The following is a 14,950-nucleotide window of genomic DNA, read 5'->3' on the forward strand; positions in this document are numbered from 1 at the left end:
CAACCAACCAACCAACCAACCAACCAACCAACCAACCAACCAACCAAAAAAACAGTAACTATTTCTATTGAAGACAGAGTCAAACCTAAATTAGCCACTCCTGTCCTCACTAGTTTTGGATACTATTAGGGTGTCAGCATGGCTGGCATTCTTCTGTTCATTTATCTGGCACACATGGACATGGCTCAAATGTCCACAGGATAGGTGCCTTCCTACACTAAGGAGGAAAAGTTCCATGGGACCCAGTATTACAGAGTCATTTACAGACAGGCCTATCTGGTACGTTCCTACCTAAGAAGGTGAACATGAGAAAGATATGGAGGCAGGAGTAGGTGGGATGGGGGAGGGGAGGCAGAGCCCATTGAGATTAGGCAGTAAGCCTGCCTCTCAGAAATACACAACCAAGAGAAAAACAACAGTCAAGCTATGGCAGAGACAGCCAGGGTGAGCACAGTGGGTGGAAAATAACACTAGAGGGAGCAAGGGTGGTGTGAATGCCCCTTACAGGAGCCAGGGAGGCAGGGCAGAGACACCTGTGCCCAGGTGAAAGGACACTTGGCCTATGCTGGTAGCTCTGCAATTTCCTCCCACCCTCTCTCTAGGGAGGCAGTCCATCTTCTTCCCCCAGTCTGTGCAACTCTCCCCATACCCACCGGCTGTCCTGGCCCTCTCACTATGCTTGTAGCCCTCAGGCCACTCAGCTTCCTACCTCCTGGCTTTGTCTCCTACATCTGAGAGCTACCAATCTCATCTCTACTGGCCTGCAGTCTCCAGGTGACTAAAACTTTCCACATGGATCAATCACAGCCCCAAATCCTACTCCAACTCAGAATCAGCAGCCAGCTCACACATCACAACCTCTGAGGTCCATGCTTTGGTTTCTGAATGCTTATGTCCCCCAGCCCCCAGGTGTTTATTAGGGGATGGGGCCTCTGAGAAGGTAGGGGTCACAGGGACACTGTCCACATAGGGTCAAAATATATCTGAAAGTGGCCCAGCAGGAAGGGGGGGAGAACACTCTACCTGTGTTCTACAGAGCGATGACCCTCAAACCCTCACCAGCCCCCAAGGCTGCAGGTTCCTTTGATTTCTATCCTCCAGAACTGTGAGCACAGGCTTGACTGCTCACAAGCTGCTGATCTTGTCACAACAGCCTGGATGTACACCTTAATGCCACATCCTCACTTGGGCTAGCAAGATGCCCTCAGGCCCTGGCTTCTGCTGCTACACTGCAGCCCAACCCAGCGTCTCGCAGATCTCTTTCTCTGCCCTGCCTGAGGCATGCAGCCCATGGAAGATACACAGGTCCCATGGACTCAGCGAGTGAATGGCTGGTGAATGACTAACACTAGTGAGTATAAACGAGCTGTCTCTACCACCGAGAGCTGGGCTGAGGGCCAGAGCATGTGGACGGTTCCTGCACAAAGCTGTCTCCCCTCCAAGCCCAACCTGTATCTTCCTACCTCGAGCCTCCACCATTTGAGAATATCTGCCTATTAATTATTCTTTTGCTCGAGGGCACCTGCTGTTTGTCTGCTTCAAGCTGAGAAAAATCCATGCCAGTATATGCCACAGAAATGGAATTTTTAATTAAGATTACTTTCTCTTCCTGGAAGAAATGTCCCCATATCCAGCATTGTGCAGCTGGGCTTTCTCTGCGTGCTGACGCCAGCCACGCTTTCCTGCAACAACAGGCAAAGGTATGCCGTATCTGTGGCCAGTGCCATCTGCCTCTGAACTGGGGAGGGAGGGTTCCTGGCTTGTGCACCCATCCCATAGGTTGTGAGCTGCATCGTTTTAACTTGAAACGCTGGCAGAAACTACCATCTGTTAGGATGTGGCCCTCCTGTGAAACCGTGACAACCACTCCTGAATGTCACCTGCGGAGGAGGAAATAACTCAGCCCGGGCCTGAGGGTTTCATGGGCAGAAAGAGGGCGCCCTGATAATGACAGAGCTGGGTATCTCAGTCAAGAGAGGTGCCACCCTGCCTCGCGTGTGCAGGCTCTGTGCCCCTTACTATCGTCACCAGCCAGAAGAAGGAGGGCACAGTGCTTTTACAAACTCAGTTCTCTAGCTCCCTGTGTTTTCTACTTAACTATTAAATATGAATCTTCTACAAAAGAAATGGAGCCTTTTAGTTAAAAATCCCAGCTGAGAGTATAAGCAAAATACACGGTGGCACCTCTACAGGCAAGATCTGCCCACTGCTTCCACCCAGACGGAGGCGTGGAGCCTGTGCGGCCTGGCACCCATCTGCAGCGCTGAAAGCAACTACAGCACAACTTCAGAGAGCCCCGGGCAGACAGTGGGAGACTCAGTGACATCATTCCATGGTTGTATTTCCAGGCAGGGCTGAGAGTCCCAAGCTGATGACTTAAAGAGCCACCTGTGGTGTCTCAGGTGCTGCATGAGGGCAGAAACAATAGCAGCCCTGTGGGCATGGGAAATGTTTTACAGAACAAAGGGGTGCTTCTTCAAACCTGAGCATCCCCTCCAGTCAAGGACTGGGCGAGGTGCCCTAGACAATGAGGTGCCTGCTAATGCCACCACGAGAGGGCACTCACCATAGGAGAGCACATGGCCCTTCTCAAACGACAGATGAGCCCTTGATTACAGGACAAGTCAGTTACAGGGAGCGTAAGACAGTTTCAGAAAGTCACATTTAGACGAGCAATGCGCTGTCTCTTTAACTGCCAAGACTTGCTATTCATACTGAGTGCTTACAACAGAAAACCATATACCAGAAAATAAGTTTTTGGTGGCAATCATCCTCAATTATTATTGGCTGATACGAATATGTGGACCAGAGCAGGCATAGTGGCACAAGCCTGTGTAATTCTAGCACTCAGGACTCTGAGCCAGAAAGGTGGTGACTCAAAAGCCAGCCTGGGCTACATAGTAGTTCCACAGCAGCTAAGACTACGTAAGTTAAGATGCTGTCTTCAGTGACTGGCTCTTTGACTACCCCCCTGGGTGGTGGTGGGGGGGAGCAGCCTTGCCAGGCCACAGAGGAGGACAATGCAGCCAGCCCTGATGAGACCTCATAAGCTAGGGCAGATGGAAGGGGAGGAGGACCTCCCCTATCAGTGGACTTGGAGAGGGGCATGGGAGGAGATGAGGCACAGAGCCCTGCCTGGGATTGGGAGGAAATGAGCGAAGGGGCTACAGCTGGAATACAAAGTGAATAAACTGTAATTAATATTAAAAAATAAAAATTTAATTAAAAAAAAGAGAAATGTGGACACAAAGGAAGACAATGCAACCAGTCCTGATGAGACCTGATAGGCTAGGGTCAAAAAGAAAGAAAGGAGAGTCCCCTATCAGTGGACTAGGAGAGAGGCATAGGGGGAGAAGAAGAAGGAGGGGTGGGGTTGGGAGGAGATGAGGGAGGAGGCCACAGCCAGGATACAAATTGAATAAATTGTAATAAAGGATAATAATAAAAAGATGAAAAAGAAAAAGAAAAATGTGGACGTAAGAGGAAAGTGAGAGTGGGTACAGGAGCAGTATGAGGTGTCTGTGGTGATGGCAATGGTGGGGTCTTGATTTGGTTTAATGTCAGTATCAATGACCTGTACATTTTGGCACTACACTGTAGACTGCTGTGGTTACCATTAAAGACGTTTAGTAAAGGATTGCTGTATTGTGACTCCTTAGTTTATGTGAACCTGCAATTGTCTCAAAACAAAATATTTAAAGAAAAATGGGGGGAAAAAAGATGCTGTCTTAAACAGCCCAAACCATCCAAAATAAAACCACCCAGGCCCTGTCAACCTGCAGCACCTTTAACTATGAGGCAGGCTCTCAGCACCAACAGTCACACCTGGTTCCCAGCCCTCTCTACTGCTGCCAGGAGGTTGAAGCACTCCCCCCCAACCCGCCCCATCCCTCTGCTGTGCCGACTTAAATAGATACATGGGGCCAGAGGCTATGGTAACAGTTGGGACAGATACACAGAAGGCTCTCCCAAACAGTGCTGGCTTCGAATCCCAGCTCTACCCTACTGTAGATGGCTTCTGAGTAAGCTCTTCATGCCCCAATTCTTACCTGCGACACAAAATGACAGCAGGCCCTGCCCCTCATGGGTAACTGTCAGACCTGAAGGCCATAATTACAGGGTGCCTACAGGCAGGCAGCGCATGGCCAGTGAGCGCATGCTCCATAAACATCTTGTGGAACACCGTGTCCCTGTTTGGCATGGACTATAGAACCAGAAGTGTCAGCATCTGGCTTTCTTACCAAGAATATATGAAACCGGTAAACCTTTATGAACAGGTCCTGTTAATGGCACTGGCACCCTGACATTCAGAACACGCTAATACTGTACAGGTTCTGGAAGCTATGATACAGAGAAGACAGATGAGGCCGCAGGAAACAGAATTTGGTATGGGCAAGCTCGCACAGCACACTACTCACACCCTGCTTATTCCAGCCCCTCCCTCCAGCAGGCCAGAGGCGCCACTTACCACTTTGAGCTCCGGTACAGATCGGCTGAGTGTCCATTCCTGGCTGTTCACGAAAGCATCTGTGACAAAGGATGGACAACGTGAGGTGATGTGTCAGAACCCAAGGCAAATCAAAATGCTCCTTATGCATCAGTTTTGGTGGGGTGGGGGACCACTAAAGAAGGGTCAGACTAGCCTCCCATGCTACTGCTACTCTTGAGGCCACAACTTGCCCAAGTCCAAACACTCTGGTCTCAAGGCTGTGATGTGCCATGTGCACCTCAGCAGCAATGCTGAAGGCCTCTCATGCTGTCCATTCCTGCCCTGCCCAAGCTGCAGGCCTTCCTCACGTCCACAGCAGACCTGATGGCCGCCCAGATTCTCAGTGCAATGTGGAGACACTGTGCAGCAGCCTGACTTGCCTGACGACCTTGGTCAAGGTTAGAACTGGTCACAAGATTACAGGGTGCAGAATATTTGGCTCCTCAGAGAGAAACCAAACAGGTGACTCAGCCAGGGTGGTTTGGGATATGTCAGAAAGACAAGGAGTCCCTCAGCCATGAGGGACTCAGCAACTGGTGCTCGTCTCGTCACTCAGCCTGCCTCACAACCCCACACCTGATGCCCACTTTGCTCACATGACTCTCACAACCTCCATGTGCCATTTTCAGTCATAAATGGCAGCCTGAGATAGCGGCCACCACAAACCAGCTTTAGGTTGCATGTCTCTTTCCAATGTGTTCACTGTTTAGAGTCTTCCTCACATGGTGACTCCTGTTATCTCCCAAGTTGTCCAAAAGCAAAGTCCTTCACAACAAATCCAAGGTCAAGTTGGTCATTATTCTAGGAAGGATGCAGGGTACGTAGGCCCAGCAGGTGTCAGGGCTGGAAGCAATGGCCTGCTGTCCATTGAAGGTTGCTGGACAAGGGTAAGAGATGCTTAGATGAAGCAAGTAGAGCAGGAAGACAGTCCCCAACACCGAAGAGGCTGCAACTAACACAGGCCACTGTCACTGGCCTTGCACTGACATAGAAAGCCCCAATGTCTAAGGAGATTAGTTGCCCAGAGGGAGGCCTCTGCTCAGGGAAGCTAAATCAGGCCTGGGTGGCCTGCAGAAGCTACAGAAGACAAGACACAGCCCAGCCATACAAAAGCACCGTGGCAATGTGTGACATCTTTTCAAAATGTTCATTTTTGTGGCAGCTAGGTTAATACAATAGTTAAGTTAATAGAAGAGGGGGACCTAAAGAATTAACAGAGCTTTCATAAAGAAATCTTTCTTTAAAAACTGCTGCCCAGTCAGAAGGCTGCTGTTCTCAAGACAAATGAAGAGTGGCAGGTGCTTTAGTCACAGACATCTGCACTCCAATCTTATCACCTTCCTCTGTGTGGCTTTTCAGTGGCTGAGCCTTGTGCCACGGAGAGCAACGGAAACCCAGGCTATGCAGCAACTACCTAGAAACTTCCTCAACTCAGCAGCGAGAGGGGGCTGGGGCAGACACATCTCTGTCTCACTCATCTCCAGAGCAGCTAGCTGACTGCTTCAAGGCGCTGTCTGCACACAGCAGCACACACTTTCCAAGGATCTTTCTTCCCAGTGAGGCGGAGCCAAAACTCTGTCTGTGGGCTTGCTTATTAAGCACATGGTAGGCCCAAGATCCAGTGCCCTTCACTGAATGAACCTGGGTGTAATGCTTGCCTGCAATCTCCACACCTGAGAGGTAGAATCATAAGGATCAGATATTCGAGGTCATCCTAGGCTACACAGTGAGTTCAGAGCCAACCTGGACTACCCTGTCTCAACACCGTCATCAAAACAATGTCACAGAAGAAACTATTGTGCCCCACTTAACACCCCTCCTCCCTGGAATACAGTAACAAGAAGGCAACACATCCACAGGCACTGATTTTGATGAAGTACTACTGGACTGGAACTTAGCTGTAGGGCAGAGATTACCACTGATGGGCTGTGGGTTGCCCACTGAGCCTCTGACAAGGCGTGGCTCCTGCTTGATGCCACACGTGTTCTCTACCATGGCTCTGGACAAACCATGTCATCATTCCCCATCATCAACCTAGCACTAGGCTGCAGTCACTTTTCTCCCCTTTTTGCAGTGGGGTGCATCCAACCTAGGACCTCCTCACGCTAGACAAGTGCTCTCTTACCAAGCGACACTCCTAGAAATCAGTAGTCTTCACTCAGTTCAACGAAAGAAAGTGGGTGGTGTGTCCTGACCTCCCCTGCAGTGACAGGCTACTGGGACTCCAGGTTAGTCACGTCAGACGTGACACCCGGTTCCTTCACCAGCATCTGATAATCATGACCAGTGGGTTACAAATAGTACCCAAGTGGACACAAGAACCAGTGTTCAGGGACTGCACTACCCACGATGGGCTCCAAGGTTCATGAGGACAGACCTCAACTGTGGCTTGTGCTGGCAGAGGAGACAAGACTGGGTTTGAGGGCCCAGGCCTGCTTCCATGTTCCTTTTGAGCAGCCCGAAGCGTAGCTGTTGGCCCACAGGGGGCCTGTTTCAGCACAGGACACCATACATCTCCACAGGGGACACATTAGGACGCTATGGTGCCATCGTCCCCATCATGCACAGAAGCGGGCACAGCCTCCCGAGGCCTCCTGGATCTCCCCTGACCTGTTTCTCCTGGCTGTATAAACTCCTGCTAGAAACTAAGGAGTGTGGAAGTCAAAGGCACCCTGAACCTTCCTTTACCAGAGGCAGAGGATGCCGAGCTAGCTAAGTGGGGCCAAAGACAAAGCATAAGAATAAGATGATCTCCCACCACAGGCAACATGAAAATGTTGAGAAATTGACCCTGCCCCCACCCCTGCCTTTGCACCACACAGCCCTGACCCACCCACCCAATACACCATGGCAGGCCAGATTCATCTCCCTACCCTGCCTGTGTCCTGGAACATGGAGAGTCTCCACACAGTGTCCTTCTAACTACCACTCACTCACCCACTACCCACCCACTCCAAAATTTCCATCTTTCTTTCAGGAGGCCTTGAGCTTATTCAGAGCAAAGTGCCGTTCTCTACTACAAAGACCAGGTAGGTCACCAGCAACAAGAGAAGGCAGAGCAGAAACAAGTCACTAGCAAACTTTGTCCTTCTGACGGCTGGTGTTTGTCTAGGGGACAAACTGGAAGTGTAGGTCAGAAGCGCTTGAGCAATGATTTCACCCGGTTCAACCCATAGCACATAAGCATGGATGCATAGGGGGGAAAATTCATGTGATGTGATCACAAGCCTGTCAGAACTCCACAGCATCATAAACATTCAAAGATAGTCTAGTGAGCAGAGCCCAGGACAGTGCCCACACAAGGCCCAGCAGGACCAGAGAACAAGCAAGATGGTCTACTGATGGATAAACTTGAACCGAAGGCAGCCATGGCCCTCTGGGTCCTCTCCTGTACCCTGGAGGAGTCTAGCTACAAATGGCATGTTTTTTAAGAAAGCCTTCAATGCCACAGCTCCGCTGGGTGGCTTCCTGGGACCTCAGGACCCTGAGCAAATGGCTTATCAATGGTCTTTATCACGCCAGAGTCGTAGCTGCATCATTCGGTTGGTGGACACAAGGCCCAGCACAGCCAATAGTCTCCAGGATCAGCACAATGACTTCATGCTCCCCACCCCCACATTGCTTGGCTCCAGGGACCGCAGAAACAAGCTCCAGCCACAACTCACGAAGCTGCCACCAGGGTAAAAAAAGAAAGCTGAAATTGTAGGTGAGAAGCAAAAAAAAAAAAAAAAAAAAAAAAAAAAAAAAAGCGAGAGAAAAACTGAACAAAACACTGTCTCAGGGACTGAAATGCTCTTGGAACCTTAAATTCCACAAAGGTTTTTTTGGAAATACACTCTTTTTAGCAACAGATGTGAACATTTTTTTTTTTTTAACCTGAGGACATTTGTGAAGTCCTGAAATAGGAAATAGAACAATAGAGGAAAGAGATCAGCAGGTCTACCCAGAGACCAGGAGGTAGGAAAACTCAGGTCCCTCTCAAAGCCTTGCTGGGGAAGGAGGAGTAAGAGCTTTGTGGAACAGTGATTAATACCCAAGGCAGCAGCGGCTTCTAGAACTGTAATAGTGTGACTCAATTTCTTATCAATAACCCTCTACTGGCAGCAGAGTAACCACAAGTAAATCTAGTCCTCAAGGGTACTAGACCATTGCCAGCTCTCCTGTAAGTTCCTGCTGTTCCTCAGTGACCCCCAAAGAACTCACAACCAAGATGGCTCCCTCTCCCACATCCCTGACCCCTTCCCCATTCAGGAGACCTTTCCTTTGAAGACAGACAAATGTCATGTCACCATGTCACCATGACACCATCACGCCCGCCCACCCCTGCAGGGATGGCCAACAGCACAGAGCCTTGGTATGCTCAAGAACCTCGAGATCCTTCTCTGTAGAGACAGATGGGAAGAGGCCCTTTCTCTTCTCCCCCACAGTCTCCAAGTCAAAAGGCCCCAGCTGAGGTGTGAGCTCAAGGACTCAAGGAGTTGACTCAGGGGACACGATTCCCTTTAGTGACTTTTTCCTCAGGGCAACCCTTGCTCAGGGAGAACGGTGTGCTCCACCAGCACTGCCTGATGCTGCAGGCATAGCAGCAATAGCTTGAGATTACTGACAAGGAAGGTAGAAAACGTGAGGACGTGAGATTGGAAATGAGGAAAATACCCCTCCAAATGTAAAAACGGAGGCCAGCCCACAAGCAGAGTGGAGCCAGGAACAGCAACCACACTCTCCTGTGTATGGCTTGATACAGCCCTCCACACTTCCTTCGGAAAGATGTGGGGGGCGAAGGGGGGTGAGCAGAGGCTGAAATACTACGCTGAGTGAAAATATTGGCAGCCCTGAAACTTGTGCCCTCATTCCATCAAATTTTCATCTCACTGCCGTCACCCAGGTGATGAAGGCATTTGCTGAGAGCATCCTCCCCAGGCTGGCTACACATCCCCAGGGAGAAAGACTAGGTCCCCAGTTCTTTCTGAGGAGCAGAAAGAACAAAGGACATTGCATTTCCATGCCCCACAAGGGCACCTGAGAGCTGGAGTGTCCATGATGGATCACCCTGGGCCTCTTAAAGACGTGTTGCTATCCTGGCACCTCGGGCAAAAGAACACCACCTCCCTGCTGCCCTACCATAACAGGTCTCCCTTCCAGCCTGTGTTCCAAACCTCAACAGCATACATGGGCATAAGACATGTATGAACACTCAGTCTTGGTTGATGGTGCTCTTTGGGGAGTTCTTCAGGAAATACCATGCTATTTCCAGTGTGCTTTCTTCAGACCCACGTTGACCAACAAACATGATCGCTCAGGTTCATGTTCCTGTCACCATGCCTGTAGCTTGCTGCCATGCTTTCCCTCTAACTCCTGCCTTCCATAAACTGATTCTGGTCATGGTGTTCTCACAGCCCACAGCAAAGTAACACCGGCAGTCATGCTCAGCTCATCTTAGCAATTCCTGGGCTCTGTGTTCTGGTGACCCAACAAACCCGCAGGGTCTAAAACTACCGCCCTTACTGTCTTGCCATTTTCACCTGGAAAGGCACACCAACCCCACGCCCTGGGTGGCTGTATCTAAGTGACATAGTACAAACTCCGCCGTGGGCCCCGCTCCGGCAAATAGCAAGAAGGCTTTTCATAGATAAGGTTCCAAAATAAATTTGGTGTAACATATGGAGCACAAAAACTAGGTCACAGACATGTGCAACCTGCGTTCAGTCTGTCGACCAAGTAATTAACAAGCAGAGTGTGCACAAGGAAAAGGAAGGTGGAGGAAGAGCCAACGAGCCACACTGGCTGCCTCTAAGGGACAGGGCTTACAGGACTTGGTTTTCCCAATTACCAACCTTTACCAAGTTCAGTCCTGTCTCAATTCAGAAGCATCCACTACTTTTCTAAGAAAGGGCAATAAAGGTACTTGGCAGCCAGAGGCAGTTCCTCTCTTGCCTGGAGGATCACAAAGGTTCCACTGGGTGGCCGAGGCTGCAAACCCCTAAGCCCATAAAGGTCAGCCTTGCATTGAAAACATTGAAAAGCATAAGTACACAGAAAAAGGTCTTGTTATTTCTCTACTTCTCATTCCACACACCACAAGGGTCAAAGGTTCTTACCTGTCTTTAAAGGTCATTTCAACAGAAAAATTAACAGAAGACTATTTGATACATACACCGGCAACTAAGGAGAGGGGCTCAGCATCTCCCACGCAACACTGAGAGCTTGTATCCACCCAGAGCAACACAGCAGCCCAAACAGGGGTCACAGCCAAAGATCCCACGAGGGATCCTTATCGTTGCTATTCACGGTAAGCCAGAAAGAAAAATTCAGTATCATGTGCTCTGGCGCCCACCTCACCCTGGGCATGAGTGCTCACAGCAGGGTCACGTTTGCCTTTTGCTCATATGTAACTTACCAGGAGAGAAGATGAGACTCTCCTATCTGTATACAAACAAGGTGAGGTCCTTAGTGTCAGCAGGACAGACCCTAAAGGGTCTCTAGAAGATGCCTGAACAAGATGAGGCAAATGACATTGAAAAGCACAAGATAACCAAAATTTTAGATATATGATCAGTCTCGTCCATATCCTTCTCTCTAAACTAAGGTGAGGACAGGTGTGCACACACACAATATAAGGTCCCAACTCAGTTGGCGGTTTCTGCTGCTTTTATGAAAAGCCTACAACATGCTTTCAAAACTAAAAGACACAGACTATTCCACGGTTTTCCATTAGAAAAGCCACAAACTACCATAGAACCAACTCATAAGAGCTGCATTTTTACCCGAATTATCAAGTCCATTTGGGGCAGAATGTGGTTTTCTGTGCATGGATTAAGTGCAACTGAAATCAACCTGCAATTAACCATCCCTGATGTGCTCAGCCTCCTACTGGACTAACAAGTGCCACTCTGCCAGCCTCATCAGATGGCGCTCAGACAACACCGCTGAATGGGTGTGGTGGGCACTGGCCCCTGCAATGCCCTTCATGGCACAAGTCTTCCAAGTGCCTGGCTGTAGAGGTGCTGGCTGGCTGGCTGAGACCTCCTTCCTGACCTGCCCTTGGTTAGAGAGTAGAGCTCAAGGCGTGACCCTGAGAGGGTACAGCCAGAGATTATTAATGAGTATAAAGACCTGGCACCTGGCCTCAAATCAAGAAACTCACCATTTCAGCTCCTCAGCCCACCAGTTCCTGAACCATGCAAGCAGACCAAATTGTACGCCAAAGCAGCCTTCTACCCAAGCCTGTAGCTAACCCAGCCCCCAGGCAGAGAAAGAGGGTCCCGGGAGATGCCCTGCATGTGACTCCCCTCCAGGGCCCACCTCCTAAGGAACTGGACTGCTTCTCCATGGCAACTGCTGCAGGGCACTTAGAGAGCCTCTACCAGGGTGCACCCCAGACAGGCAGCCCCCACTCATGAGGCTGTGAACATTGAGCCTGACGGTCACAGACCTTCCAGGCACATAACGATCAGGAAGGCTCATCTCTCCTACTCATGGCACATGGCAACTCCACTAGTACCTTTGTCCAGAGCAGGGAACACCATTCACTAAATGTTTCTAGAAGCAGGTACTGCACCCATTATTAGTGACACCCACCACCGATACCAGGCCTGTAGGCCTTTCAGAAGCATGCCACATGGTGCTAAATGCTGTGGAGAAACAAGGACGTTATGGCAGATGAGAGGGAGGCTAGCTGAGGAGCGTGCTCGTCAGGGGTGGCTTCTAAAGAGCTAACATTTAGAAGCTAGGGAGAGAAAAGGGACGGCACTAAGGCTAAGGTGGGAAAGGGGGCAGAGGAGGGCCAGGAGGGAGCCGGAAGCATAACATAGTGCTGGTGCCTATGGGGCAGTTTTGTAGGAATCAGCTGGGAGCGATGAAGGCTGGAAGGACGAGAGTCACATCCTGCTCTCCAAAGGACGGAGGTGGGATATGAACCTGGGTTGTGGAGGATACAAGAAACAAGTAGAAGGGGCAGGGTCATGGATGAGCAGCGTGTGGGTAGGGACCAGGTGCCTGCGGGAGCTAGGGGTGCAGATGGAAGGTGGTGCAGTGTTCTCATGTTGGGGACAAAGCAGGAGGAGCAGGTGCAGGGGCTAGGCCTACACATCTGCACAGAGGCTCCCCAGAAGGGAGCACCCTCAGTTTGGGCTACAGATATACCCCCAGTCAAAACTATGCTTAACATGTACACTTAGGGTCTGGGATTATTTTGCTTCACCAGTTCAGTCTCTTGAGAAATCTTTGTAGTTTCTGGCAACTTGCTGCACCTGTAGCCAACAACTGGGTGCTTTCTTCTTTGACAAAACTCACAATACAGTGAATGTCTGTATACAGCAGGAGGTTTAATCTCCAGGTTTGTCTTACCAAACTGTCTGCAAGCTGCCCCATCCAGTGTTTCCTCCCCGTGAGCAGTGTGGAAGGAACAAGCTGAAGCAATCTATGCAGTGAGGCCATATTCAGAACAGGGAGCGTGGAAAGGGAGAACATGGGTCCCCAGAACTCCTCTGAGAGCCCTCTGCAGATGTGATGACCCCAGAACAGTAAGGACCTGCTGAGTTTTCCTGGGCACCTACAATCCGATACCCATCACACGTGACCCTACTATAATCACATGTCCACATACAGTCGTCTGGTCACCGTACCCATGATAGAACTGTCAGAAGCCAGCGCGGTTTCCTCATAGCCTGACTAGGTAAGTGTGCGTCCAAGTGGCTGGCTCCAGCGCAGTCTGCAGCAGGGGTCTGCCTCTGTGGTCATGCGGTGGCTCGCTCTGTACCTCTACACACGCATTTCTATACATATAATTCCACTACTCAGTGGTAACACTGCACTGTGCGGGCTGCGGTGCAGTCAGCATGAGGCTGCACTTGTCCAATATACACAGCCTGGCCATTTCAGTCCCTGAACAAGACAGTGCCAGCAACACCCACAGGTAGAAAAGGCTGGTCTGTCCTTCTTCTGACAGCCCCACAGCAAGCTGCATGGGTCTAACTAACTACAAGCCGAGCAAACCCAGCTTTCAAGGTCCCAGAGCTGGACTCTCGCCAAAGTGACCAAGGCAGAACCAACTGGGCAGATTCTCTGTAGTTACAGATCTTGGGAACCTGTCCCCCATCAGAGCAGGCTGAGATCCCAAGCTCACAGCCTAAATGAAGAAGAGCCCACAGGGAACAACTTCCAAGAAGACTTCTAGCATATCTAAAATAGCAGCCTCAAGTCCATGCCAAACCCTCAGTCCAGGCCCAAAGTGTTTATGTGGCCGAATTTAGAACTCAGAATATAAAGACATTGATTTCAACTTCTTGAAACCAAGAGTAGAACCAGACTGGAGAAAAAAATAAACCAGGAAGCAGCAGCAGGAATATGCCAGCAAAGAGCAACCATTCAAGAGCAACACAGCCAGGGCCAGGAGGCCTGCAGCTCACCCAGGTGGGGAGCCCAAAATAGTGGGGACCCAGCGCAGGGGGTGGTCTGTGCGCAGCCCCTCAGATCTCTGCTCTGCTAGGAATCCAACAGGAATGCCATGCTGCACAGAATCCACCTCCCACGTGGAGACCAAGGCTTGAGTATCTGCGCTGGAGCCAGAAAAACCACGCTGCCCACAGCTGCGACGTCTCTGAACTGAGAGCTGCATCCAAACTGTTTCAAAGGCATGGTGTTAAATCCTGTAATATGGAGCAGACGTGACCCGGAAGGGCAGTCCTCACATCCCACTGACAGATGCATCAACACAACCGCGGCTACGCTGCCTGCCTCTTGGCGGCTTCAAATGCCATGTTCTACACCTCAGCAGGAAAGAATTGGTCCACTGATACCTGTTCATCCAGGGAAGGAGCTTGATGTAGGCGCAGCTCTGAGAGCCCTAGAAGGGCAGCAAGCCCAGCCAGGTCCAGCGGACAGTGCTGGGACAATGTGGATGTACTAACTCCAACTTTCCCCACCACTATTTCTTCTTGATGCTAAAGAAGAGGAGACTCAGAACCACCACAGAAACAGGTCCCTGGATGTCCACGAAGGTGTTTTCCAGAAAGGTCTCACAATGTAGGCCTTGCGGTGGGCGGCAGCATTCAGGGCTGCAGTTCATGGATCCATAAAAGGAAGGCGTGAGCTGAGCATCAGCGCTCACCTCTCTCAGCTTCCTACAGGCACCGTGTGACCAGCTGCCTTGGGCTTCTGCGGCCATGTCTTCCGCACCTTGGTGAACTGCACCCTTCAGGCTGTGAGCCAAGATAAAGCATCTTCCCTAAGCTATTTCTGCCAGACATTCCTTCACAGAGAAGAAACGTGATTAACACCCACATCTCCTAGGAGGCTCTTCACCAATGGCTTCATCCCCATCGTTCCTGCTCTAGCTTCTGATCCTGTCAGTGCCAGGTGTTCTCAGGAAGTACTAGTGAGATACAGCATGGTGGAGGCTGAAAACAGGAGCCCTGCCCCTGGAGCCCCTGGAGCCCCTGGAGCCCCTGGAGCCCCTGGAGC

The 14,950-nt window shown here is 50.5% G+C and overlaps 1 protein-coding gene across 6 annotated transcripts in view; it reads right to left on the minus strand.

Moving 5' to 3' along the window:
* Agap1 (ArfGAP with GTPase domain, ankyrin repeat and PH domain 1) overlaps positions 1-14,950 on the minus strand; it is a 431,455-nt gene that overhangs the window by 288,601 nt on the left and 127,904 nt on the right. For all 6 annotated transcript variants that reach the window (XM_055616997.1, XM_055616996.1, XM_055616995.1 and 3 more), the window contains exon 2: positions 4,469-4,527. In XM_055616997.1, coding sequence (XP_055472972.1) covers positions 4,469-4,527 — 59 coding nt within the window. The remainder of the gene's footprint in view (positions 1-4,468; positions 4,528-14,950) is intronic.

Source organism: Psammomys obesus, unplaced genomic scaffold (genome assembly GCF_907164565.1).
Source record: "Psammomys obesus unplaced genomic scaffold, mPsaObe1.curated_primary_1811, whole genome shotgun sequence".
Lineage (NCBI taxonomy): Eukaryota > Metazoa > Chordata > Mammalia > Rodentia > Muridae > Psammomys > Psammomys obesus.